We start from the raw sequence: 25,942 nt of genomic DNA, 5'->3' as shown, positions 1-25,942 counted from the left end.
GAAAATGTAAAGCTTGTAAAGCTACTGTTAGCAGAGAGGGCTTATGACTCCCAAACCCAAAATGGGAGGTGGTTCAACATTAGTAGGGCCTGATAACTGATAACTCTGTCTCCCATTCCACTTTTGGAAACTCGAACAACCAGGTCTTAAATAGATTTAAAATCTATTCTGGATTCTACAGGGAGTCAGTAAATAGAAATCCCGTCTTGTTTTATCAGAAACTTGCTGCAGTATTTTGTACGACCAAGAGGTTTGTCAGAGACTTATGGAAATATTGAAAAATACAAGTAATTAAAATAGTAAAGTATTGAAGTAGTAAACTAGTGAAATGTGTAGACTAGTTTTTCAATATTACTTTGACACAGAAAGCTAATAATTTTGACATTACTGTGCAGGTGAAAGAAGATGGCCCTAGAGACTAGTTTTGTATGTAATTTAAAATATATATCCTCATCAAAATAACTAAAGTTTTCTCAGAGGATAACTGGAAGCCAAGGTAATGCCATTTAAAGAAAATAAAAAATATGGCCCACCAAACTTTTAAGGTAAACACAAGAAAGTTGTGCTAAAGAAAAAATGGACCAGACTCAGTGCACCCTACATAGATCAGGGAGCAGTGACCAACATGTCATTGGGGTCATCAGGTGGGGACCTCCTTTCATCAGTGTTTCGTCTAGTTGGGCCCACGACACCTCCAGGAGGCTAGACAATGACTGGCGTCCCAGGGTCACCCCCCTAATGCCAGCCATCACAGCTCCTCACACCACAACCACCATCTTTTTTTTACATAACCACAAGCTACCCCAGCCTCTCACCAACTGCACACCAGTCACAGCGGGGTGGGGATTCAAACCCTGGTACGGGTAGGGGGTAATGAAAGTATAGAGGGTGCCAGAGGTGGAGGCAGGACAAGACACACTAGCAGATTCATCAGACAAACTCACCTAAACAGTCCTACAATCACTAAAAATGCCAGCAAAAACAAAGCCATACAGGCCAACTCACCTAAAATGGCCGCCTGGTTTCAACATGGGCCACACCCTCCACTTAAATATCCTAGATTTCTTCCTTGCTTCTCCCAAGAGTCTGTTTACCCTAAGTGCTCCCCCTGCTGGGCCCCCAGCTGCTATTGCTTCTTCTAATCCAAATCCACTGACTGGATTTTACTGCTTCATCTGACACTTCCTTCACTATTTTCCTCACACTCTGTCCACTTACACCCAGCTCCCTCAACAATGAGACAACAGACTTTGCAACAAATCCTCTACATCCTACTTCCACTGGATAGATTCTAACTTTCCATCCTCGCTGCTCTGCTTCTGCCCCCAACTCCACATATCTAAGCTTTTTACTTTCATATGCTTCTGCTACTAATTCCTCCCAAGAAACAGTCAGCTCTATGAAATAGACTCTCATTCTACTCCTAGACCACAAAACTATATCAGGCCTTAAATTTGTAGAGGCTATTTCCTGGGGAACAACAAGCTTATTTCCTAAATCTACCTGCATCTCCCAATCACAAGCATCCTCCAAGCTGCCGTGCCTCCTTATCGTCTTATTAACTTTCTCCCCCTCTTGAACAAACTGAATTGCAACTCTCTTCACCTTAGACCCTCCTAAGTTTACCTGCCTTCGTTTATCTTCAACACCTGCAGCTAAGCTTCTTAATACTTCATCATGTCGCCAACAGCAATGGAAAAGAAGAGAGCAATGATGAAAAAGAATTAAGAGCAATGTGAAAAGTACATTAAGATATCCCAAGAGCTGATGGGGACTAAACAAGAGCTAAAACAGATTATTTCTTGCAGTAGATGTAGTGTAAGAATTACAGAGAATGATAGTCAGAATGGCTGTAAACCAGCCAAGGTTTATCCAGGTGGTCAAACTGTAAATAATCTAAAATTATGGTCATTCCAACTGGAGAACTCAACATACTCAGCAACAGCAAATAAGTTAAGTCAGGTCCAGGCTGAGGGAGGAAAATGTTTCTGATTGTATTCTGCAGGTGACAGTTTTTCAGTAATATTTTTGGTTTTGGTGCCTCTTTCACCTGGTTATATTTATCAACTTGATAAGTGGAGATGTATTACCACCGATAAAGATGATGATCAATGCATCAAAAAAAATTCCAAGCCATGCTTTAATTTGCATGTTATACATCTCATTAATGTATTATTTAAATCCTTAACTAAACATCTTACTTGTTTGACCAATGAAATCTGTTTTAGCATAACTGTGGAGTACTGACCGATATACAAGAGCAGAACAGAAAATGGGATAAAAGGAATGCTCCTCCTTTTGAGTAAAGTTTTCTTTATGACCATGGTAATACAATGTTAAAATCAGTCACATTCAGAAATGGGACTTGGTCAAGAATGATTGCAGTTGAATGCTTTCTATCATTGGTAGTAACACAGGCGAAACACATCAGCATAGAAAGAAAGAGTGTTTCTATCCTTGAGGAATAAGGAAAAGGACATCCTGTGGTGTTTCCCTCGAACTGTATAGCTGGAAATTCCCACCCCACAACAACAGTAATGGGCAGGCTGGCTGTGCTCAGTGGTCCTTTTCTCCACCTCACAAATCATTCAGACTATTCCTGTTGGAACAAGAGTTCAGTACACAGCACATGGCCTGGAAATTTACTGAATTTACTGATTCCACCCCTACTGAGTTGTTGTTTCTGGACACCATAGCCCAGGAGACACTTTTATCCAAAGCGACTTACAATAAGTGTGTTCCACATTGGTAGGCAAAAGAACTTCAGGTCACAAGAAAGCATTTCCTTCCAAAACCAAACAGCTAAGAGCATAACTAGTGCTAGAGTAAGTGCGGTAAGTTAGGTACACCCTTCACATGTCTTCTCATGCTGAACACTTAATTAACTGTAACTATGTTTTATTTGAATATTCTAAAGTTCTTGTGTAAAGTAACAGAGTAATACAAATAGGAATGAATTTAAAAGATGACATAAACAGTTTAACTGAAAAGGCAAAGGGCTCCATCTGGTGTGCAATACATGTCATTGACTAAATACAATGACACAATCTCACACAGTTGAAGATGAAGAGAAGCTCTCCTGGCAAACCCAGACTCCTCCATCAGATTGCCAGATGGAGAAGCGTGATTCATCACTCCAGAGAAGGCGTCTCCACTGCTCTAGAGTCCGGTGGCGGCGTGCTTTACACGCAGCTGCTCGGCCATGGAAACCCATTCCATGAAGCTCTCAACGCACTGTTCTTGAGCTAAAAGTTCTGATGCTGGTCTATAAAGCTCTGAATGGTCCAGGACCAAAATACATCAGGGACATCCTGACCCAGTATGAACCTTCCAGACCCCTCAGGTCATCTGGATCCGGTCTTCTATCAGTTCCCAGAGTCAGAACCAGACATGGAGGAGCTGCATTCAGCTTCTATGCTCCACATGTCTGGAACAAACTCCCAGAAAGCCTCAGATCAGCTGAAACACTCAGGGTGTTTAAGCCCAGGCTGAAGACACACCTATTTTCAGCTGCGTTTGAATAAAGCTCCAAATCTGAAGCTTGAGTTTCAAAACTTAATCACATTTTAACTACTGATTTTATCTGATTCTATCTATTGTTCTTTTTTCTTACTTTTTTGTTTAAAATTTAAATCATGCTTTTTATTTCTACTGTTTTAATGTATCTGTAAAGCACTTTGAATCACCTTGTTGTTGAATTGTGCTGTACAAATACACTTTCCTTGCCTTGCCTAATCTGAAGGCCACATGAAGCTTGGAGGTCTGTAGTGATTGGCTCTGCAGAAAGTTGTCGACCTCTGCGCACTATGCTCCTCAGCATCCTCTGACCCCGCTCTGTCATTTTACGTGGCCGACCACTTCCTGGCTGAGCTGCTGTCGTTCCCTTCCACTTTGTTATAACACCACTGACAGCTGACTGTGGAATATTTAGCAGTGAGGAAATTTCACCACTGGACTTGTTGCACAGGTGGCATCCTATCATGGTACCATACTGGAACTCACTGAGCTACTGAGAGCGAGCCATTATTTATGTTTGTAGAAGCAGTCTGCATGCTGAGGTGCTTGGATTATACACCTGTGGCCATGGAAGTGACTGGAACACCTGAATTTAATTATTTGGATGGGTGAGTGAACACTTTTGGCAATATAGTGTACCTGACCTGTTGAGACTATTTATTGCTCTATACAGTATATCCAGTTAAAGATATGTTATATGTATTATCTGTAACATGAGTACCAGATGTTTATTCTGTTTATTGAATGAAAACCACATACATACAAACACCTGCACCCTTTCCCACTGAGAACTGGAAAACAGAGCAGTGAACCAACCGTCTCATCCACTTGCTTAAACTCCATATCTGTATACAGACAGTTGACCATAGACCATCCTGGCCTTCAGTAGTGTTCTGGCCGCCACTCTAGGTTGAGAGTGGTGATAAACATGTGTAGTACCTTCCAGTCCCAGAACTCCTCGGCTGTCCTCCCTACAGGAAACATGCCAGAGGGCGTGTCCTCTCATTTTACGTCTAACAAAAGCAGTAAGACTGAGAGATCAATTTTTTGACAGAAAATACCAAGTTAGAAAAATCTTCACCGGTTACATAAATGAACTTATAAAAAATAATGTGTTTAAGAAACTTGTTTCTCTTTCTCAGCAAGTATCCTTTGAATGGTGTTATGGTGCTTGTTGTCCCCCCTTTCCTGTTCTCTCAGCCCCCAGCTGGTCGAGGCAGATGGCCACTCTTCCTGGTTCTGCCAGAGGTTTCTTCCTGTTGCAAGTGTGCACGCTCAGGATGGGAGATTGGATCAAAGAGAAGTTGTTGTGCATCTGTTGCTTTCCTTAGCTACGCTGCTTTTTTAATTCTCTCTCCATGTATGAATTGGACTCATTTGGAATTCAATGAATTGGATTCTAATTGGCTTGAATGAGACTGACTGTATCTTTGAAGTGCTTTGAGATGACTTTTGTTGTAACTTGGTGCTATGTAAACCAAATTGAATTAAATTGAACTGTCACATGGACAAAACCACTGACAGAGGTTTTACAGTGCATGGTGGTTAGAATTGTCTTTGTGACAATGTTTTCTTGTTGCTTGTTAAATGTAGTTCAGCACATCGCTGTTATCTTGGACATATGCAGGCAGTGAGAACAATAAAGTAAAGGTTATGTTTGTTTATGTATCATTGAATAATGCCATATATGGGTATGAATTGAATAGAAACATCTTGAGAGACTCAGTTGGATTGTGTGTCAGAGGTTGGTAAACTCTTGTAACTCTTGTGTGGTTTAGCTGATGATGATCCTCTCTGATATACATACCTCTGCCCCAAAGTACAATGGTTCCCCTAATTATCTGCTTTATATAAAATAATAATTTCATAATCTTTTGCAAATGCTTCCAATGCACCTTTATCTTTGTGAGAAAGCTTGTCATGTGTTGATGCCTTTTTTTCTTCTTTAAACTGATTTTCTGTATACTCCGGCTTCCTCCCACTGTCCAAAAACATGCCTGTCAGGTTAATTGGCGTCTCTAAAAAAAAAAATTGTCCTTAGGAGTGTGTGTGTGTGTGTGGTTGTTTGTCTCGTTTGTCTCTGTGTGTCTCTGTGATGGACTGGCGGCCTGTCCAGGGTGTACCCCGCCTCTCGCCCGATGACCGCTGGGATAGGCTCCAGGCCCCCGTGACCCGACCGACGGATTCAGCGGGTACAGAAAATGGATGGATGGATGATTTTCTGTATCTAAATTCACCATTTTTTCAAATGTATTCAATGCAGCATTCTAAAATGGTGCAAAAAGAATTACTTCTGACAAAATTGTACACGATGCTAAGTTTAATACTGTTGAGATGAATAAGATTACAAAAATATTGAAATACAATTTGTTAAGATCTTTATTTAACCAGGAGATTGAACTCTTGAGATACAAAATCTTTTGTCCTGGCCAAGATAAGTTAGCCTGGCGACGCCATCCTACGTACTTCCGCCCAAAGATTTTGGCTCCGCACATAGTCTGGCCAAATCCCCCTACCTCGGTTCGCTCAGTGTTTTGCCAATCAGCAAACAGTTGCGAGTGGTGACGCAGAACTCACGCGCGGAGTCCATTGTAGTCCATATAATTGTAGTTCAACCGCAGCGGAAATAAACATGGCGACGGAAGAACGCTAGAAGCTATCCATGAAGTTGTCTCAACCCTGGAGAGCATTATACAATTAAAACAAGAGCAAGAGAAATGCCTCGTCAATTTTGTTAGTGGCAAGGATGTCGTAGCTCTCCTTCCAACTGGCTTTGGGAAAAGTTTGATTTATCAAATGGTACCGGTATAATGAAAGCGGATGTGGGAAGCGTGATTCGCGAGCTAGAGCCTCGCGAGAGTAAGCATGAACCTCGGCGCATAACCTACGTCCTTTCTAAACATTACTGATTGGTTAAGGGAACTCCAATGAATTTAAGTTGCTGAGTAAGGTCCCACCCTCCATGGAAACGGATTCCTCTTGGGTTTTTCCAGACTGTTTGACGGAGTCAACAGTCGGCTTTTGCCCAAGCTAAAGATAAGTAGCAGCTCAGAAAAATAGTATCAGAGACAGAAAATGATTACATGTACACATTAAATGAAATTTAAAAAAATGCCATCGAAACTATAAACATCAAAAACTGAAAAAAGGACATTAGATTTATTAATGAATCACTCATCAAAAATAGGGTTTTTGCGTTTGATATTTATAGATAACGGTTATTTAGATGAGGTTTATTTAGGAGGAGTGCTTTTCAAGTCTTGATAGTGGAGCGTGGTTTCGTCTTGAACCGAGCCTGTGAATCAAACACAGACATCAGACAGATTAGGAGATGGCAGAAGATAATGGGTGTTAAAATATGAGGATATTTCTGCTTCACTTCTATGACTTTTGTAATATGATGCTATGCAAGTATATTAGACATTCATTTTAACCCGATTAATAAATGAACAATAATGGTAGTCCATGGTGTAGTAGTGGGTTAAGCAGGCGCCCCATGTACAGAGGCTACAGTCCTCGCTGCACCGCACCGGACGGCCCTTTGCTGCATGTCATTCCCCCTCTCTCTGCCCCCTGCTTCCTGTCTTTCTCCAACTGTCCTTTCCATTAAAGGCATAAAAAGCCCAAAAAATAAATAAATTAACAATAAATCCAGTAACTATGGGTAACACAAAATGTATTGCCTCATGATGATTTAGTAATGCCCCATAATGAAGTTTCCTTTGGCTTATTATTTTGATTTAGAGCCCTACAACTTGCACAATTTTATTAAACTTCACAGCTTAGAACCAACAGAAGAAACCTACAGTTAAAAGGAAGTGAACATTGAAGGTTAATTTGACTCTGTATATAACAAGGTCAGTGGGAAGTGTAACCAGCGGCTGACTTGCTACTCAGGGCTCCTGCGGAGACAGACGAATGGCTGACATCGCGATTTAGATTGCCAAGCACTGTGCTGCTGCAAATATGCAGCTTGCTGGAGCCACAACTCCAGAGAGAAACACGCTGATCAAACCCAATTCCACCACATGTCCAAGTCTTCATCACCCTTAGATTTTTGGCCACTGGAACCTTTCAGAGGGAGATTGGAGACAGATCGGGGGTGTCCCAGTCCTCTATGAGTCCTGCGCTCCCCTTGGTCATCAAAGCTCTCATCAGTTTATCACCCATGGTACATCAGATTCCCATACACCGCTGTCCAACAAGTACAGATTAAGAGGGACTTTCATGCCGTGGCTGGACTGCCAATCATAATCGGAGCAATAGACTGCACACATATACGCATCAGAAGACAAAGTCGAACATCTGCCTTTGACCTAAGGTGGCCAGTCTTATGGCCGACTGAATGTTTAGTAAAGTCACAAATGTAGACACAAGGAGGACCAGGGGTTGAAGCCAGTACAACTCACAGGTCAGATTCATCCATTAATTTCTCTCAAGAGCAGCTGGGGGTAACTATGAAAGAAGAGGTGAGTGGAAATACCTTCCTCCAGTGGGGTGATAGCATCCTGAAAATTGAACATCTCAATGGTCCCCTGAAAAACAGCATGTTTGAAAGTTTACATGAAGGCATTATAGACACACACAAGCATGTGAGTCACAAGAAGCCTCACCTCTATGCCTGCCAGTAGTTCCTCTTTGGATGTGGTCAAGAGAAGTCCATAGAGCCTGTATTTCTGAATCAGACTATAGCCAACACAACACAAAGTTACCAAGTGTCTTCAGTTATTGAAACAAAAAGGTAGCAAACAACAGACCTAACACAACTACTTTAAATGATACTGTCAGGGTTGGGCCGTATTGGAGTTTTCTAGTCGTCGTGGCTCATGAAAGCCAATACAAAAGTGGATTCCAAAGGAGGACACCAAGAATTAAAAGCTGAGTAAAGAATAATTTATTTTCTAAAGCTATTGGTGGTGGTGCGTGTGCACAGGGAAGCAGTCCAGGTAGGTGGTGAGTCCCCGTTTACACGATAGGAAGACGCAGATATTTTCCTGCGGTTTGGCCTCTCATTTACACCAAAACCCCGTTTTTATCACAGAAAACGATTATTTCTAAAACCTCCGGCCAAAGTGGAGATTTCTGATAACGACGGTTATGTGTTGCCGTGTCAACTGGGAGAAACAGCGTTTTAGGTTCTTAAACGTCACATTATGCGCCAGAAAATGCTTAACGTCATGCGAGCGCCTTATGTTTACAGTTTGTTTGGCTACTGATCAGGATTATCAAGGCATTCTATAATCGGTTGATCTGGTTTGACCCATATTGAATAAACACAGACACACGTCTTCATTTTTCAGACATTTTACTTCTGAAGAGATCTGACACTTGACACAAAATCAAATTGCGTGTTTGTCATTAATCCAGAAAAAGTCGCTCGTGTTATTTGTTGGTGTCGATTCTGAGGATTTTGATTGGCTTGCATGGCTTTATTCCTTTCCCTACACTGCCGCCAATAGGTTTGGCACAGTTATTATGGCGCTCGACGGCGTATTTATGCGGGTTGATGTAAATGACAAGTTTTTTGAAAACGATGTTGTGTGCACGATGTTATTATTGAAAACGGAGGGGGGGAAATATTCGTTTCTCTAAATACCCGGCTATGTGTAAATGTGGCCTGAGAGAAAAAGGAGAGGCGAGTTAATCCTTGTACGGTCAAGTTTGATAGATGCCAGGAATTTCCGAACGGAGACAAATAATAAATGGTTCTCCTTACTTATCAGGAGGTGAATTACTCCAAGAGGGAAGATACTGGCTGTGGTGAGGAGGTACTGAGTCAACAGAGGGTGAGCAGGCAGGCAAATTACAAAGCTCGGTATCCTTGATAATTTTCCAGACGAAGTGCCAAACCGCTGATGGGAATCAGCATAAAGAGGCACAGTAAGAATAACTCTTAACACATATTACAAGAGTAACACTGGACTCCTGATGAGGTTAAATGAGGCACAGGTGTGCATGCAGGAGCCAGCCAGACTCCACCCAGGAAAGCTTCTGCAGACTGCTCAGCCCAACCTAAAGGCTCTAGCATGGTTGCCGCGTCGGCGAGCGCGAGCGGTGTTGATGACGTCACAAATTAGTGGTGGCGCAAGTTGATGCGCCAGTAGTTGCAATCTTCTCCGTCACAGAGGTGTCGCTGCTACGTGAAGGTTACCGCTAACCAGGGCTGTAGTACTCGAGTCCGGTCTTGGACTCGAGTCCGGACTCGAGACCGTTTTTTTATGGTCTCGGACTTGTCTCGGACTCGCTGGTATTTGACTTGGACTTGTCTCGGTCTCGGCCACTGGTCTTGCCAAATATGGTTCTTGGTCTCGACCGAGTCCAGGCGTCTTTATTTTGTTACAATATAAGGGAAAACAAGTAACCACTTGATAACCAATCACACACCAGTTTATTTTCGCGCGGCCTGCATCTGAGCCTTGCCAACGTTCTTATCCTTCACACACACAGTGAGAAGATGTCGGCCAATTCCGCTATCGTAAAATTTGGTTTCACTAATCATAAAGAATTTCTCAGCTCAACACTTAAGAAAAAACACAGGGCAGATTGCAGATTCTGCAAATCGACAATCTCGGAGCCATCTGGCACAACATCAAACTTCGTGAGACACCTGCAGAGGCATCATTCATCTCGGTACGTTAACTGCAGAGCTAGGCGGTGCTTAGCCTCAAAGGCTAGGCTATGTGTTAGCTAACATAGCGGAAGATAAGCCAAGGTAATGTGTTTTTGGACATAGTTATCATCACTTACTGTACGTCTGGTATTACTGGTTTCATGAGATATAAAAAATCAAACGATTGTGAATGTGGAATAAGCGATTGGTTGTCGTGAATTACATTTGTGGTTGTGTGATGCTGTACTTGTGTTACAAAGGGTAGCAGCTACAGAAACGCTCGAGCGTTTACGTTAACGTTAACTTAGGGTAAAGTAAACGTAGGGTAAAGTAAACGTTGAATCAGGTTAAAGTGATTCACCCTAGGGTTATTTGAACCGTGACATCCAGCCAAGTAGCCCACCCGAAGTTTTTCCGATCTTGGCCGAACATCAGCCGAGTTACTGAGTTATCCCGAATAGCTTGACAACAAAGCAAGGCTGCTCAATTTCTCCATTGATAAAATAAATTCACAACTCTACAACATAAAAATTCATGTAGAATATAGCATATACTTTGTTGTCTACAGTAGTAGATCAACCCTCATCTTACTTTGAAGCTCCCAGAGCAAGGAAGTGACGTCGACGCAGCGTTAGCAGCAGAGAAGCTATCAGGCTTGTGTTGATAATAATAAACTCCTGGACTATGTACAAACTTCCAAATGCATCGTTTTGTGAGTACAGACCATATTTGTGCTACTGTAGAAGTTTGGTGTCATGGTATGTGATTTTAGTGTGGTAATTTTCAGTAAATGCAATCAAAATGCAAGCTTTTATGGAGCATACGCAATAGGCCAATAGTCTACGCAACTATTGTGCGCGCACCATACAACAAACACAAAAGCCCCGTGAAAATGAGCGAAGAGAAAGTTTGTGAAAGGAATTAATACTGCCTACGTTTCAATTAGAGGGAAACTTGTCGCAAAGCATTGCATGGCTAATTTCATGGCACAATTCAGATGCGCCTTGCTGGACTCGTGTTTTTTTGCCTTTTCCGAAAAATGCTTCATGTCACACACACCGACAGTGCTCCAACCTAAGCTAGCAGACAAGTAACCTACTGTACATGTACGAAGCTGTCAACACATTGTTTACTGTCTCAACATTGCTTTGCTCATCAAGCTAAGATATTTCATTACATCACTCCCAGTTTCCCATTTAGCAAAGACTTCGTTCACAATCACTTAAACTTTGTAAGATAGCAACTATAAAGTAAAATCTTTACCTACCACAAACGTGAATCCGGATTAAACAGCCAATATCCTTCATCAAATCCGACATAGTTATCCGTTTTATCCAACAAGTTTGTAGGGGAATTTGGCGGCACTGAAGTTCCCACTGGCTAGATGGGCGGAGTAATATTTCTTAAACCCTTTGAGTCCTTTCCATGTCCAGGGCAGATCATACACCTGCCCCAATAGCATCTATACAGGCGCGCTAAATGTTACATGATATTATGCTACGTAGGGGCCTACAGTGATTCTGATTGGTAGAATGTGCTCGAGAGTTTGGCGGGGCCGGGCTTAGCTGAGGGCAGACCAGGCATCTGCCCTGGCCAGTGGCCATAGATCTAACGTTAACCCATTGACGCCGGATGTTGCTTAGCGCAACATTGTCCATTTATCATTATTTTCAAGACGCATGCAGCATGTAATGCACAATAATTGATCCAAATACACATGAGGTGGGTGTTTTCGATTAGCCTGTTCTGCAATAGTGCGTTTGTAGCTAATTTGACAGCTCGGCTACAATGGCTGCGGTTAACGAGACATACTGTGACAGCGATGGAAGTGATGTGGAGTTGGCGCGGCCACACACCATCCAACTCGAAGTGGAGCCCCGTGTCAAAGCAGGAGATGAAATCTTTCATCGGTCTCTGCCTAACTTTTGGAATAATCAAACTACCAACTCGCCGGGATTACTGGAGGCAGAGCAAGTGGCTGTATCAGACAAATGTAGCCCGAGTGATGGCACGAGATCGTTAAGACATGATGTAATTATTTATTCTTGCGCTGCATTCTGACGACTTCTCATTCTTATTTGAGTGGCGTTGGCCTTATGTAAAAAAAAAAGAGAGCCCGGTGCGAATTACTGCAGTATGACAACTATGATGTTTTAGAAGTCGTGTCACTGAAGTATACAGTATAACTGCACAATGCAAGATATATTGCAGGTTTTTTTTTATCATTCATTATTATTGCTGATATTATGATTATGATTTAGTTATAGTATAGTAACAGTATAGTAATAGTAGTATAATAAATAGCAGCATTGGGTATTATCCTGAATCATAAAGCAAAACTACATGAACCAAATGTCCAACATTGATAAAAAAAAAAGTAATACAATCCAGCCAGCGAAAATTTTTTAAATTTTTCTTAGGTGTTTTCAATGAATTGTTTTTAGTTAAAAAAACCCTCAGGCATTGGGGACCTTTTCTAAAAACTGGCTTAGGCATTGAGCAGCCTTTTTTGCAGGTGCTTTAGGCGCCAATGGGTTAAGCAGCCACACTGGAGGTAGGCTATATTTAAGCGAAAATAAAAACAGATTCCACTCGCAAAGTCCGTCACAAGCCACAATATGGTGTAATACGATTCCCACTGTGATTGAAGTTGAAATAAATATTTTATCTATAATTTATAATTATCTATATTTTATCTATAAAAGAAAGGTTGGGGTGTGGAAGGCGGGGCTCTGCCCATCCTGCCCAAATACAGCGGCCGCGGCTGGTAATTTTGGAGATACTGCCAGCGCTTGTACTAAGCTATTCGGGATAACTCAGTAACTCGGCTGATGTTCAGCCAATATCGGAAAAACTTCGGGTGGGCTACTTGGCTGGATGTCACGGTTCAAATGACCCTAGGGTTAATCTACCCCGAACTTTAAGTCAGCCCTAAAGTTATAAGTTCGATACTGTATGGTGGTAGCTGTGTGTGTGTCATATTTTCGTGAAAGGTGGTTCATTTTGGCAATGTTAATAATATCTGACATTGGCGATGATTTCCTCAGTTTTAGATTGAGAGGCTTAGCAACAGCCAGCTACTGACATTACTCTAACTAGCAGGAGGCGCAAGCATGCCCTGGCTGCACGTCTCTGAAAATGAAACGGAGCAAAGTTAATATATATTGCCGAGTTGCTTGTTAATTTATATAACTGAGTATGTAACATAACTTTGTTGTTAACATGTTATACTGTGTGATGTGATCGTAATAAACTGTATGTCAGGCCACATGCATTTAATAGAATTTGACTTTTGAGGGAGTGAGAGTGGCAACGATCTCAATTGAAAGACTACCTAAGGGCGCCGCAAATAACATTTTCGAGTACATGCTATATTTAAGATAAAAATAATCATCCCGCCCACAAAATTCTAGCAAATCTATTTTAATTTAAAACTTATGTCTGGTATATTTTCTGTGTGTGCAGAATTTCCTCTGTAAGATAACAGACATTTTTTAATACGTCCAGTCAGAAAAAAGTCTACTGTAACCTTTTTTGAGACAGACTTAAGATAAACACTAAAATATTGCTGCAAATATGGCTCTCCCTTAATGTCAGTGTCTGGACACAGCTTTGAATGCGCTCCAAGTTTCTTAAAACATTTAATAAACAAAGAAAGCCATTTACTAGGCTAATAGTTTGACAATTCAGACAGAACTTTATTTAGTTTTTCTCAGTATGGACATGTATAAATGATTCGGGATACAGATTTCACTTATCTTTAAATAAAGCTTATAATATCTGCCTTTTATTCTGTTCCACCACCAAACTTAAAGATGCTTTTGTATTTCCATCTCCAGGCTGGAGGAGTATCGCCATGGACTTCAACAGGGGGATTCACAGCCAAGGATTGATTCATTTCAGCAGCGACCATTGCAAGTTCAAGTTCACAATGCTTGTTCATCAAGGCAGCAGGCTATCAACCAAACAATCATCCAAGACCTGATCATCGGCTGCTGTCTACAGTCTACCTCTATCAATCGTGGAAAATAAACATTTCCGACATTTTCTACACACCACGGATCAAAGGTACACCCCAATCTCCAGAGCAACCATAACTAGCAAAGAGATACCTCAACTGGTGATGAGAGTGAACGAGTGCATCAAGTCCAGTCTGGTAGAGCAGAAATCCATCTCTGTTACTGCTGATATATGGTCAGACTGCACAATGAGATCTTACCTGGGAGTCACAGCTCATGTTCTCGACTCTTCAGCCAGTGGGTACACTCTGAAGGCCTACCTGCTTGACTGCAGAAGATTCAAAGGGCGTCACAGCTCTGAAAACATTTCAGCTGCCTTTGATGAGATACTGGATGACTACAATATCAGTGACAAGGTAGATTTTATCATCACTGACAATGCAGCAAACATGAAAAAGGCATTCAAGGTCATCATGGTAGACCACTCAGATGACAGTGAGGATGACAGTGAGGATGACAGTGAGGATGAGGAGGACATGGTTGGGGAACAGCTGGACTTTCTTCTTGGTTCCCGTCAACGGCTATCCTGCTTTGCCCACAGTCTTCAACTGGTTATCGGGGATGGGATGAAGGAAGTAAAAGCGATGTCCCGGGCACTCTCAAAAATAGCCAAACTTGCCAGTCTGCTGCATAGTAGCACGGTCTTTAAGGATCGGTTTGAGGCTGTTTTTGGAAATGGTAAGAGCATTCCAGTCTCAAATGTCACAAGGTGGAATTCGCAATTCAGACAATTACAAGCAGTCATTGAATTGGATCATCCCGCACTAATTCAGATGTGCTCAGTGGACTTTGAGAATGTTGTCCTTAGCTCACGTGAATGGGCCCAGTGTAGAGAACTTACACAGATTCTTAGACCGTTTGCTGAGGCCACTGAGTTGACGGAGGGTGACAAAATAATTACCATCAGCATGGTTGTCCCTACTGTCCTCGAGCTACATTCTCACTTAACAGAAATGGATAGTGAAAAGAGGCTATGTAGGCCATTGACCAGGGCCCTCAGAGCTTCACTGAAAAGAAGATTTGCCGGCATCTTTGTTGGATTACAAATGGCAGAAGATCCTGGCCTTGATTTGCCATTCAGCCATCATATATACATGCAGGGAGCGATGCTGGACCCCCAGTTCGGGTTGAACTGGGTTGAGTTGGATGTCAGGACCAGTGGCACTGCTACCACCATACAAAGTACAAAGAAGGAACTGCAGAAGTCGCTAACAGGTATTTCAAAATCTCCCTTTAAAGTACACTGTAGTTGCAAGGTCATTGAAGTGGAAGAAGAAGTGAGTCAATTTATTTCTGTTTTCTTTTTTCCAGACAGCTTGATTGCTCAGGCTCAGAGAGTGGAACTGGACATCTGTGAGAACCAACTCAGGATTCTCCCCCAAACCCCAAAATTCCAAGGCTCCTGGGTAAATATAAAGCTAAAAAAAAGAACCATTCCTCTCATGGGTATCCAAGCATCAACAGTGAAGTGAACGCATACCTGGAGGACATTCAGAGCTGTTCAGCAGAGGAGGATGCCCTTGTGTTTTGGTTAAAAAACAAGGACAAATACCGTCATTTGCATGCCCTGGCTGTCAAAATGCTGTCTGTACCTGCCTCTTCAGCACCAGTTGAACGAGTGTTTAGTGCTGGAGGGCTCATTATGAGGCCCCATAGAGCCAGTCTAGGAGCAGAAATGCTCTCCTCCCTCATATTTCTGAAATGTAACAAACCACTTTTGTAAAACTGAGTAGTTACACATTTATGTAAACGTTTGTTGATCATTTACACAATTTGTTTTTCTTGTTCACAAACATTCATTAGTAGTTTTACTTACCTCACTTACAAGAAAAACAAATCTGAGTAAATTATCCACAAACTTTTAGTTGCAAACAGAATGCTACACTCTAAAATTTGTTGATGATTTACTCAGATTTGTTTTTCTTGTAAGTGAGGAAAGTAAAACTCACAAGACATTCACATTAGTAGTTTTACTTACCTCACTTATAAGAAAAACAAATCTGAGTTAATCATCAACAAATTTTAGAGTATTGCATTCTGTTTGCAACTAAAAGTTTGTCGATAATTTACTCAGATTTGTTTTTCTTGTTAGACTTTGTATTGAAGCTTCAAGGTATTGAAGTATACCACTGTTAAAATTGATTTTACTCTTTGACTGCAATCTGTGTGTGTGTGTGTGTGTGTGTGTGTGTGTGTCCTCCGTAAACAACTTCTGCACTTTGTTCGGAAATAAAAATAACATATTTTAAATTGCACTCTGTTTATTGTTACTTAACCAAACTTTAATGTTTTCTGAAAGTCTTTCTCATTAGCACACATCTAAATAACAAAATGATACAATATTGTTTTTCCAGGGAAGGCATAAACCAACCATAGGAGTACACTGGTAATACTGGTCATTCTTGTCTATGTCTGGAGTGAAGCTATATTGTACTTTAGTTGCTCAAATGCTCAGTACTAGTACCTAGCAGTGGTAATAGTAGTGGGTTGGTGCTTTTATCAGTTAACTATAGGCATCACCTCATATCATTCTGTTTTCTTTAGATTAGATTATGTGATATCAAGGGAAATGGTTATACTTACAAATCCTGGGTGTTGTGACACTATATTTGCTTTTAGATCAATAAATAATAACCCAAAATGATTGACTTTATACTGTCATGCATACAACTTGTTCTTTTCTGTCCTGGACTCGGTCTTGACTCGGACTCGAGTCTTTTGGACTCGGTCTCGTCTTGGACTTGAACATATTTGGACTCGGTCTTGACTTGGTCTCGACAGGTCCTGGTCTTGGACTTGTCTTGGACTCGACAAAGGTGGTCTTGACTACAGCCCAGCCGCTAACTACTCTATGACGAAAGTCGTACTGTCATCAATGATACTGCTGCAGTGTCTGGAAGATGAAATGCTTAGTGTATTGTGATACCTTTTCTTCATTTGTTTGTTAGTGTGCTTCAATGGACACACTTGGGAATTATCGTTACCTTTCAGGGTGCAACAATAATAATAATAGATCGGTTTTATATAGCGCTAATACTCAATTCAATTCAATTCAATTCAAAAATACTTTATTTATCCTAGAGGGAAATTAAATGTTGATGTAGCTCAATTAAATCAAGGAGTTATTATAGATGCTGATGGCTGTGGGCAGGAAAGATTTCCTGTAGCGGTCCGTTTTGCATCCAAACTGAAGAAGCCTTTGACTGAAGAGACTCTGTTTTCCGATAACAGTCTCATGGAGAGGATGTTCAGGGTTGTCCATAATTCTCTTGATTTTATGCAAAATCCTTCTTTGCATTATTGTCTCCAGAGGTTCCACAGTCGTCCCCAGAACAGAACCAGCCTTCCTTATCAGGTTGTTGAGTCTTTTTAGGTCCCTGGTTCTGATGCTGCTGCCCCAACAGATGACGCAAGACAACAGACTTGTAGAATATCTGCAACATCTTGTTGCAAACCTTGAAGGACCTTAGCTTCCTCAAGAAGTACAGTCTGCTCTGTCCTTTCTTGTAGATGGCTTCACTGTTGTGTCTCCAGTCCAGTCTGTTGTCCACATGAACACCAAGGTATTTATATTCCTCAACCACCTCCACTTCTTCTCCCATGATGGAAACAGGGTTTGATCTGACCCTGTTTCTCCTGAAATCTACAATCATCTCCTTTGTTTTGTTAACATTCAAGATGAGATGATTGTTCCCACACCATGCCACAAAGCGGTCCACCAGCTCTCTGTACTCAGCTTCTTGTCCATCTTTGATACACCCGACAACTGCAGAGTCATCTGAATATTTCTGTAGATGACACGAGTCTGACTTGTACTGGAAGTCTGAAGTGTACAGAGTGAAAAGGAATGGTGAGAGTACAGTCCCCTGTGGTGCTCCTGTGCTGCTGATCACCTGGTTAGACACACAATTCTTCAGTCTGACAAACTGTGGTCTGTTTGTCAGGTAGTCATTAATCCAGGTGATTGTTGAGGCCTCCACCTGAGTCTTCTGGAGTTTCAGACGAAGCAGATCAGGCTGGATTGTGTTAAATGCACTGGAGAAATCAAAGAACATGATCTTCACAGTGCTGCCTGCTTTGTCCAGATGACAGTGGGTTTGTTGAAGCAGGTGTATGATAGCGTCTTCAACTCCAACTCCATGGCGATAAGCAAACTGCAGGGGGTCCTGATATGTGCTGGTTTGCTTACACAGGTGGGTCAACAGGAGTCTCTCCAGGACCTTCATGATGTGGGATGTCAGGGCAACAGGTCTGTAGTCATTGATGTCTGAAGGGTGAGTTTTCTTTGGTACCGGAACCAGACAGGATGTCTTCCACAACAGTGGTACCTTCTCTTGGGTCAAGCTAAGGTTGAAAAGGTGTTGCAGAATCCCACAGAGCTGCTCTGCACAGGCCTTCAGGACTCGGGGGCTGACTCAACGCCGCTGCCAGTGAATGAAACAACAGCAAATTCCTAACAAAGTATTTTACATGACACAACCGTCAACCGTGAGCCTGTTTTCGAGTTGATCCTTCCGGTCTCTCGTTGTCAGCGCGCGCAGAGTTACAAAAATGGACTGGTGCACGACAACGCGCTGCGCCGTCTTTTCAAGGCAAGCGCCTGGCCTGAAACGGCATTTTGACGTCATGGCGAAGCATCACCTGTAAAGGCTCCAGCATGGTTGCCGTATCTGCTAGCGCAAGCGGTGTTGATGATGTCACGATTTCGTGCCGGCTATATATAGTGGCGCAAGTAGCTGCAATTTTCTCCGTCACAGAGGTGTCGCTGCTACGTGAAGGTTACCGCTACTCTACAACCATGAAAGTCGAGAAGAAAACAATGCCACTGTCAAGAGCAGGAACACTGTCATCAATGATACTGCTGCAGTATCTGGATAATTTAATTTTTTTTAATTCAGTTAAAAGAGGTGAAGGTCTGAAGCCCCCGGCATCACCACTTGGAGTCTCTGCCCTCTTCTTTGCCTTCACGTATCTGTCCCGTAGCTTCTTCCACACATTTTTACAGAACTCTCCCTCTTTCCCCAAAGTTCTGCCAATCTCTGTGCACCAGTTTTGGGAGTTTACGTGCTCCCTGTGCTGTTTCACTGCAGTTTCGTACAGGTGCTGTACAAACGCAGTTCCTGACTGAAGCTGGAGTTACAGTTGACGCGTCTGTCACGGCGGTGGCGGACCGTGACGTCAAAATGACGTATCAGGCCTGGCGCTTCCCTTGAAAAGACGGCGCAGCGCGTTGTCGTGCACCAGTCGATTTTTGTAACTTGGCGGCGCCACCAACGACAGACCGGATGGACCATTGTGAGACCAGGCTCAGTCAGGAGGTTCGTTTGTACAGGCAGCTGTATGAAACTGCAGTGAAACAGCACAGGGAGCACGTAAACTTCCAAAACTGGTGCGCTAGCAGACGCGGCAACCATGCTAGAGCCTTGAGCCTGGTCTCAAATTGGTTCCATCTGGTCTGTCGTTGTTGGCGCCGCCAAGTTACAAAAATCGACTGGTGCACGACAACGCGCTGCGCCGGCCAGCTGGGTTTCTGCTCTTATGCGGTCACCCAATACCTTCCCCAATGATTACACCAAGATTTCTTACCTAATTGGCTTATGAAAAGATAAGGGCTCTTGAATGGGCAGAAGCATATCTCATCACAAATCCTATAGACTCTGTTTCCTATGTCAAATTTTTTGCTGATTTCTAGTCTATTTTTTATTACCCTTCACGTGAAGAAGAAACTGCCCGGCGATTATTCAACCTATGGCAAAGTAGCCAGTCCATATCTGAATTTTCCATTGAGTTACGCATTTTGGCTGCTGAGACAGGCTGTGAGGCTAGAGCTTTTGAAGGGAGTTTTCTGTTATGCTCTGAATGACAAGATTAAAGATGAACTGTACACCCATGATGATCCTAAGAGTCTGGATGAATTAATATCTCCTGCCTTTTGTAACAATAATCACATGAATGAATGACACAGGAAACATTCCAACCGTAGCTCACTTCTCACTTTTGGGTTGACCTCTTCGGTGTCTATGCTTCTGGTGTCCTCAACTGCTTGCTATGAGGAATAAATATATATAATATATAATAAATAAAGCTTGGAAGAGCTAAATTAACAGCAGAGGAATGGCAGTGGATAATTGAGTCGAAGCTTTGCATTTATTGCGGTCAGCCCGGGCATTTTTTCACCACTTGTCTGGTGCAGCCAAAAGTCAGTGTCCATCAGTAAATGTGGAGATATTAGCGGGCGAAGCTCTCCCAAATAAGAACTTTCCCTGCATGCAACTCCCAGCTACTATCTGTATAGGCCATGACATTTTACCTCTCCAAGCTTTATTCGATTCAGGGGCTACTACTCCACCAATTAGGAATCCCCCTCACACCTTTGGATACTCCTAAAGCAGTCTCTACATTAAATGGACAATCTCTGGCTACTATAACTCACCAAACCGAGCCCATTCAACTCATCTTATCAGACAACCACCTAGAGTCCATTAAATTTAATTGTGTTTCCATCTGCTTACATTCCCATAATTCTAGGATTCCCTTGGTCTTAGAAGCACATTAATTGGGCAGAAAGCTGCATTACAAGTTGGAGTCCTTTTTGTCTGTCTCTTTGTCTGTTTACAATCTGCGTTACCAGAGATAACATCAATGCTCCATGGCTAGAGGATCTGAGAGCTGACCACAGCAAACTCATCACAGTCAGATATCCAAGACAAAGTTTCAAGTAAGAAGAGCCCGACTGTACCAGGCCCTCACATGAGACAGAGACGAAAGAGGCTAGCAGTGACCCAAGGACATCAAAGATCCCCAGATGCCCAGGGGGCAGTTCCATCAAACATGGAAGCTCTGCATCATACTAATGTATGTATAAATTGTGAAGAGTTTGTGTTTACTGTCACCATCCAACCAATGGAAGTTGTGCATGTACAAGCATTAGTTGGGGATAAGGAGTAAAAAAAGTTTAAGTTCTAGTTAATAGTAATAGTTTTAGTTAATGGTGAATAATAATATTCCATATCAACCCATATTTACCTGTTTCTAATGTAGCATATGAACGCTGCAGCTTCATTGCTGTCTAGAAGTGAATTGACATCTTCCTCTGAAGTTGAGCGCTGGCAGGCAGGACTCAAGGCCTTCGCCAACTCCATCAAATTATCCACCAAACCCATCTGTTTCTCTGGTGTATGATAATAGAGCATACATTTTATTTTTTATTTTATTTTTCATTCTGCAAAACATTTTGGATTAGATTAATCAGCGATTGAGACAAACGTTTTTCTTTTGTTCATTTAGAAAAAAGAGGAACACCTGTTACACACTGAATCTGTATTAATTAATGAGGAACTGTTACATGTTGCACCTTCATAAAATATATAGACAATACTTCTAAGAGGTAGTGTCTTTCAAAGTTACAGTCCATTTAGAACAATTATTTATTAAGCTTCTCTCATTTAACTCTCTTCAATTGTACAGATTTTTTGTGAGATATCTCAGAGAAAATCCAGGAAATTCTTTGTGGAACCTTTTTTCTCTGGGACACCCTAAGTAACATAAGGGAGTAAATGTAAGATACTATTGCAAAGAATGGCACAGTGATTAAATTACCGGCAGCAGCTTTTAAGCAGCCTATAACAGCAATATTATTAGGCTCAGCTTTGGAGAAGCAAATGCCTGTGATGGTTTTCAAAATTCAGCTTTATAAGTCGATTGTTTTTGATCTGTGCTTGTAATCATCTCTCTTTCTGAGCCTTCCCAACCTCTTATGTTGTCCAACAGCATGTGCAGCACAGCCATAGAGAAAGAGGCCTGTGTAGGGGTAAAGTTGGCCTCTTTCACCCACCAAAAACCACAGGTGTAGTAATCAAGCAGCACAGCTTCCCTCATACAGGTCTGATGATTCCTGCAGCCCAGAACCTCCTTCAGTGCTCTGGAAAACAGAACCGACCACAGACAATAGCAGTCAATCGTCTCCAAAGTCCTGCTCATACCACTGATCTGATTATTTCCAGCTCAGTTCACTTTGAATTATATCGCACCAAATTCCAAACATCATTTAAGGCACTTCGGCTGTGTTTTAGCAGCAGAGGTTTAGTTTTACACAAATCAGCCACAACCCCAGAACCACTGACCAGGCTACAGCATGGCGGGTCACAAAAAAACTGTAGTAAAGACTGTGAGGTGTTCGACAGGCCCCCAAACTCCCCAGATACTAATCTAAATTACAAAGATCCTCCCAAAGACACACAACCCACAGGGGCCAAAGGAACTGATGTTCTGCTCCAGAGCATGAGGCAGCACAAAGTGGTCATAATGTTTTGGCTGATAGGTGTGTGTCCTAAAAATAACCACTAAATAAATAAACGATGAATAAATGAATGAACTGATAAATAGAAATGAAAGAAAGGAAAGAAAACAATAAATAATCTTAACTTACTTTGCTGGGAGCGTAAACCTTTGCAATAACAGGACAAAGGGATACGAGCAGAATCAACATGAGACATTAATACTTTAAAAATAGAGATGAAGAGGGCTGCATGTCTGAGAAGTGTGAATAGATTTGTATGCAATCTTAGAAGCTTTACATTTAGCATTAAATCGGACGGTAGGTAGTGCTGTTTTCTCTCTGATAGCAACAAAACCTAAACCACTTAAAACCATAAAATCCCTATTTTGATATCATATAAATGATGGGTGAATATTCTCCCCACTCCAGCCAGGGCATTACTCTAAGTTGAGGTAGTTATTTTTTTTTTTATGTTATTTTTCATGGTTCCGTACTTACAACTGCAGCTCCTCTGCACTCATCTTCAACAAGTCTTCGATTTGCTGCTGAGGAAGCGCTTCCCACTGGAAAAAGACAACTTCCCTTTTCTGAGAGAAGAAGAATTCACTGTCACCGACGGAAAACAAAACAAATGTAGAATGTCAACTAGTTTCCTTTTCACATGCTCTACCTTCGGCCGTTCCTCTTTCTCACGACGACTCGCTCGTCCGGACATGTTTGTTCTGACGTCGTCATGGCAACGTGCTGTCAAACCTCATAGGTTTCTGATTGGACAATATATAGGAAGTTATTTCCGTATATTTCATCATGTTCTACTTTTTCTGTGTTTCATGGAATTATCATTATTATCTATTAATTTATTTATACATGTCAAACTGCTTCTAATGTGAAACTATTGGTACTGTTCTGCTTTTATTTTGAAGGAACCCCGTTGAATTAACAAGGTTGTTTGTCTCAACAAAATCAAATCAAATTTATTTATATAGCACATTTCATGTACAAAACCATTCAAAGTGCTTCACATAAAATGAAAGCATTGCAGCAGGGAGTGGAAGAAGCATTAAAGACCAAGATATTCAAAAGAAGTAAATTCACCAAATGAGATCTCTTACCGTACTGTTAACAGATTAGATAGATTCACCCAGCAGGCTGACTGTTTTCGATTCCTTCTTTTACTAACTAATACAGGAATCCTATTGGGTCCCAGCTTGTTCTCAGAACAGCTGTCAGTAGTGGGACTACTATAGCAGGGACCCTGAACACATCATGGCATGGTATCTTTGTTCTGAACTCTGGGTGTTGTGCTGCTCCTTGAACATCCTGCACCCCCCCCTGTGCCCTGCTCTGCCAGGACAGATGATGTAAGAGGAGGAGGAGGGGGTGCCCTGCGTTTCCTGGTTGATGGTGGTCGCTGGAGTCCTGGCTGGGATAGAGACATCCTTTGGAGACCTTGGGTGATGTGGAGTAAAGGGTCTGGTGAGGGGGGAGGGCTGGGGGTTGTTTGCCTCGCTGCTGTGTCCTTCAGTCTAATCTGTAGAGTCATGTTTGGGTTTGCCGTCCCAACAGCATGACGTAAATGTGCACCAAGTAATCTGCATCCAGTTCGATTGGGATGCACGCCATCAGCTCTGAAACGCTCCTTACAGTTCCAAAAGATATTAAAGTTATCAATGAACTTAATCCCATGGGCGATGCATGCATTTGACAACCATGTGTTTAGGCCAAGAAGTCTGCTGAAAAGTTCAATTCCTTTACCCACAGTCGGAATGGGGCCAGAAATGGAGACCCGGTGTGCTCCATAGTGACACAGTCTCTCCAACAGCAGAGAAAAGCCTTCCTTCAGGATCTCAGAGCCAGTCTTCCTTCTCAGAATATCAAAAGACCCTGTGTGGACAATGATCCTTGTGCCATCTGGATGAGTATGATGAGAATGGTCGGCAAAATATCTATCAGTTCCCTGACTGATGTATCAGAAAAAGTTATATTTTCTGTCTTTGCCATTCTGACATGCTGTGTTATAGAGTCCCCGATTAGAATGGTGTCTATTGCTTTCTGTGTGGAGGTGTCGATCGCTTCTGTAGTCCTCACCTTGGTTGTGGGATTTGGGCTTAATAACTCAATCTTATTGTAATTTAGCCAATTATCTGATCCTTTCAGTGCCATGTAACCCCACTGAGTGTAGAGCTAGAATGCAGGCATAGAGGTAAGTACAGAAAGAGAAGTGCAGTAGAGGGGTAGGGAAGTACAGGGTAAGTGCTTGGGTAGGAGATGCTCTTGTCACACCCAGGGAATGCAGGACGCAGGAGCAGGTGATGTTCAATCCACAAGCTTTATTAGGCAGAGCAGGTGTTTCCAAAACTCTCCAAGAGAGAACAAAAAGGACTATATAAGTTATAAGTAATAGGGTATTACAAAAGTAACTACTTGAGCGCCAGTTAATGCCCAAATTACTCAAAAATAACTTATTGAGTTGAAATCATTTGTTGACAGCTTTTGCCCCCCCCCCCCCCCCCCCCCCAGTTCAAAATACAAATTCCAAGAAATCAAGATCAATAGGAACACGATTAAGCGAACTTGACAGTCAAGAATAGAGTCCTTCAAGTACATGGCTGAGCAGCAATTCCTGAAAAATAAAAATGACCAGATTCAAATTCTGGCTATATGCAGCAATACAAATGTTCACATACCCCAGTAGCCTAAAATACACCTCTGTCACTCATCACGTGGAAATGTCTTAGTTAACATAGAGAGAAAGAGCAAAATAAAATGGAATATTGTGCAGAAAAGCTCTCATCTTTAGAGATCCTACAGATCACCCTTCTCATTTATTTAATATTAACACCTGGATGCTTGGCATTCACTATATGACGATCATCAACCTATAAAAAACATGTCTGACATTAATGTGGGCAGTAAATATGTCGGAGCCAAAGTTAATGCTGTATAACATAACTGAAAGCTCTCCTGACCAATAAAGGAGCTCGATGAAAACAAGGTTATGCAAAACTGATCAAACAGCATCACTTTTATTACACCAGTAAATCTGACATTAGAGTTATCCCGGGCTAACCAACCAGTTTAACATTAGTGAGTCAATTAAGATGCTAAACACCTCACTCTGATTGGTTGACCTATCTATGACAACCCCCCCCCCGTCCCCATCCCTCTGCTCTGCTGTCACATCTCCAGGCACAAGTCACTTTTTTTTATGCCAAACGTCAGAGCCAGGGCCGATTTTAGGATCTGGTCTTTAGGGGGGCCCAGCCCCCAGTGCTCACAGAGGCACATTATTTCTCACTAACTAGAACATTTATAAATTTTGGAGCCGTATTAGTTTTGCTTTGAGTAGTGTTTTCCCCTACAACATTCAATTTTGACCTCTTCATTTCAAAAGACTGTGGCTTGACAGGGATAACAGAGAGCCTGAGACAAATATTGAAGATAACTCAACATTTATTTTGGGAGTAAAGAGTTAAAACAAAAACAAATTCTAGAAAATAAATGAAATTGTTACTAAAA

At 41.9% G+C, this 25,942-nt stretch overlaps 1 protein-coding gene across 1 annotated transcript; it reads right to left on the bottom strand.

Annotated features, from left to right (window-relative positions):
- Positions 1-6,329: 6,329 nt before the first annotated feature.
- Positions 6,330-24,818, bottom strand: cabcoco1 (ciliary associated calcium binding coiled-coil 1). Its single transcript, XM_075457973.1, has 8 exons — positions 23,536-24,818; positions 23,094-23,187; positions 22,922-23,010; positions 21,897-22,066; positions 21,172-21,316; positions 8,130-8,202; positions 8,000-8,051; positions 6,330-6,811 (listed from the first exon to the last, which is right to left on the bottom strand). Exons 2-8 carry the CDS (start codon positions 23,136-23,138, stop codon positions 6,750-6,752), a joined length of 636 nt encoding a protein of 211 aa, XP_075314088.1. The 5' UTR covers positions 23,139-23,187; positions 23,536-24,818; the 3' UTR covers positions 6,330-6,749.
- Positions 24,819-25,942: the final 1,124 nt, after the last annotated feature.

This window comes from Odontesthes bonariensis, chromosome 23, assembly GCF_027942865.1.
Source record: "Odontesthes bonariensis isolate fOdoBon6 chromosome 23, fOdoBon6.hap1, whole genome shotgun sequence".
In the NCBI taxonomy this organism is placed as follows: Eukaryota; Metazoa; Chordata; class Actinopteri; order Atheriniformes; family Atherinopsidae; genus Odontesthes; species Odontesthes bonariensis.
The sequence above is the reverse complement of the archived record's forward strand: the minus strand, read 5'-3'. Positions and strand labels throughout refer to the sequence as shown.